Source organism: Erinaceus europaeus, chromosome 14 (assembly GCF_950295315.1).
Source record: "Erinaceus europaeus chromosome 14, mEriEur2.1, whole genome shotgun sequence".
NCBI classification, from domain to species: domain Eukaryota; kingdom Metazoa; phylum Chordata; class Mammalia; order Eulipotyphla; family Erinaceidae; genus Erinaceus; species Erinaceus europaeus.
Window position 1 is genome coordinate 98,375,748 of NC_080175.1, and position 2,436 is coordinate 98,378,183.

Genomic DNA, 2,436 nt, shown 5'->3' on the forward strand with positions numbered 1-2,436 from the left:
AGAAGGAGGAGGAGGAGGAGAAGGAGGAGAAGAAGGAGAAGAAGGAAAAGAGGAAGAAGTAGAAGAAGAATGAGAAGAAGGAGAAGGAGAAGTAGGAGGAGTAGGAGGAGAAGGAGGAGAAGGAGAAGTAGAAGGAGGAGAAGGAGGAGGAGGAGAAGAAGGAGAAGAAGGAGAAGGAGGAGAAGGAGGAGAAGGAGGAGCAGGAGGAGTAAGAGGAGTAGGAGGAGGAGGAGGAGAAGGAGGAGGAGGAGGAGAAGGAGAAGAAGGAGAGGAAGAAGAAGTAGAAGAAGAAGGAGAAGAAGGAGAAGAAGGAGTAGGAGAAGTAGGAGGAGTAGGAGGAGAAGGAGGAGAAGGAGGAGAAGGAGGAGAAGGAGAAGGAGAAGCAGGAAGAGTAGTAGGAGAAGGAGGAGAAGGAGAAGTAGAAGAAGTAGAAGAAGAAGGAGAAGAAGGAGAAGTAGGAGGAGTAGGAGGAGTAGGAGGAGTAGGAGGAGAAGGAGGAGAAGGAGGAGGAGAAGGAGAAGAAGGAGAAGGAAAGGTAGGAGGAATATGAGGAGAAGGAGGAGAAGGAAGAGGAGAAGGAGAAGAAGAAGAAGAAGTATAAGAAGAAGGAGAAGAAGGAGAAGGAGAAGTAGGAGTAGGAGGAGAAGGAGGCGAAGGAGGAGAAGGAGAAGTAGATGGAGGAGGAGGAGAAGGAGGAGGAGAAGAAGGAGAAGGAGGAGAAGGAGGAGCAGGAGGAGTAAGAGGAGTAGGAGGAGGAGGAGGAGTAGGAGGAGGAGGAGGAGGAGAAGGAGGAGAAGGAGGAGGAGGAGAAGGAGAAGAAGGAGAAGAAGAAGTAGAAGAAGAAGGAGAAGAAGGAGAAGAAGAAGAAGTAGAAGAAGAAGGAGAAGTAGGAGGAGTAGGAGGAGTAGGAGGAGTAGGAGGAGATGGAGGATAAGGAAGAGAAGGAGGAGAAGGAGAAGGAGGAGTAGGAGGAGGAGTAGGAGGAGAAGGAGGAGAAGGAGGAGGAGAAGAAGGAGAAGGAGAAGAAGTAGAAGTAGAAGAAGAAGTAGAAGGAGGAGGAGGAGAAGGAGGAGAAGGAGGAGAAGAAGAAGTAGAAGGAGGAGAAGGAGGAGAAGGAAGAGGAGAAGGAGGAGAAGAAGGAGAAGAAGGAGAAGAAGAAGGAGAAGTAGGAGGAGTAGGAGGAGAAGGAGGAGAAGGAGGAGAAGTAGAAGGAGGAGAAGGAGGAGGAGAAGAAGGAGAAGAAGGAGAAGGAGGAGAAGAGGAGGAGGAGCAGGAGGAGTAAGAGGTGTAGGAGGAGGAGGAGGAGAAGGAGGAGAAGGAGTAGGAGGAGAAGAAGGAGAAGGAGAAATAGGAGGAGTAGAAGGAGTAGTAGGAGAAGGAGGAGAAGGAGGAGGAGAAGAAGGAGAAGTAGAAGGAGGAGAAGGAGGAGGAGAAGAAGGAGAAGAAGGAGAAGGAGGAGAAGGAGGAGCAGGAGGATTAAGAGGAGTTGGAGGAGGAGGAGAAGGAGGAGAAGGAGGAGGAGGAGGAGAAGGAGAAGAAGGAGGAGAAGGAGAAGTAGAAGAAGTAGAAGAAGTAGAAGAAGAAGTAGAAGGAGGAGGAGGAGAAGGAGGAAAAGGAGGAGAAGAAGAAGCAGAAGGAGGAGAAGGAGGAGAAGGAGGAGAAGAAGGAGAAGAAGGAGAAGGAGGAGAAGGAGGAGCAGGAGGAGTAGGAGGAGTAGGAGGAGGAGGAGGAGGAGAAGGAGGAGGAGGAGAAGGAGAAGAAGGAGAAGAAGAAGTAGAAGGAGAAGGAGAAGAAGGAGGAGAAGGAGAAGAAGAAGAAGGAGAAGGAGAAGAAGAAGTAGAAGGAGGAGAAGGAGAAGAAGAAGAAGGAGAAGTAGAAGAAGTAGAAGAAGAAGTAGAAGGAGGAGAAGGAGGAGGAGAAGAAGGAGGAGAAGGAGAAGAAGAAGAAGGAGAAGTAGAAGAAGTAGAAGAAGAAGTAGAAGGAGGAGAAGGTGGAGAAGAAGGAGAAGAAGGAGAAGTAGGAGAAGTAGGAGGAAGAGGAGGAGGAGAAGGAGGAGAAGGAGAAGAGGAAGAAGAGGAAGAAGAGGAGGAAGAAGAGGAAGAAGAGGAAGAAGAGGATGAAGAAGAGGATGAAGAGGAAGAAGAGGAAGAAGAAGAGGAAGAGGAAGAGGAAGAAGAAGAAGAAGAAGAAGAAGAAGAAGAAGAAGAAGAAGAAGAAGAAGAAGAAGAACTCAGGAGAAAGAGTCAGAAAGGGAGAGCACAGGGTCATACTTGGACTGGGGGTGGTGAACTACTCCAAAGCAAGGGACTCTGGGCAAGAAATGGAAGAAAGTAACTTGGGCATGGGTTGAGGTCCTAGACTGGGAGTGAGAGTAATGCAGACACTCATGACTGTGGACCTGGGAAATGGTGGCCCTGTGTAGACAGCTGGGCTATA

At 49.3% G+C, this 2,436-nt stretch overlaps 1 protein-coding gene across 1 annotated transcript in view; it reads right to left on the minus strand.

Moving 5' to 3' along the window:
- The window catches only part of LOC132532701 (basic proline-rich protein-like), a gene marked incomplete at its 5' end in the record, with an annotated part of 82,303 nt that extends 80,543 nt beyond the window's left edge, over positions 1 to 1,760 (minus strand). Inside the window, 3 exons of the mRNA XM_060171011.1 lie at positions 105 to 254; positions 642 to 1,022; positions 1,295 to 1,760. Coding sequence (XP_060026994.1) covers positions 105 to 254; positions 642 to 1,022; positions 1,295 to 1,760 — 997 coding nt within the window. The remainder of the gene's footprint in view (positions 1 to 104; positions 255 to 641; positions 1,023 to 1,294) is intronic.
- Between the last annotated feature and the right edge of the window lie 676 nt (positions 1,761 to 2,436).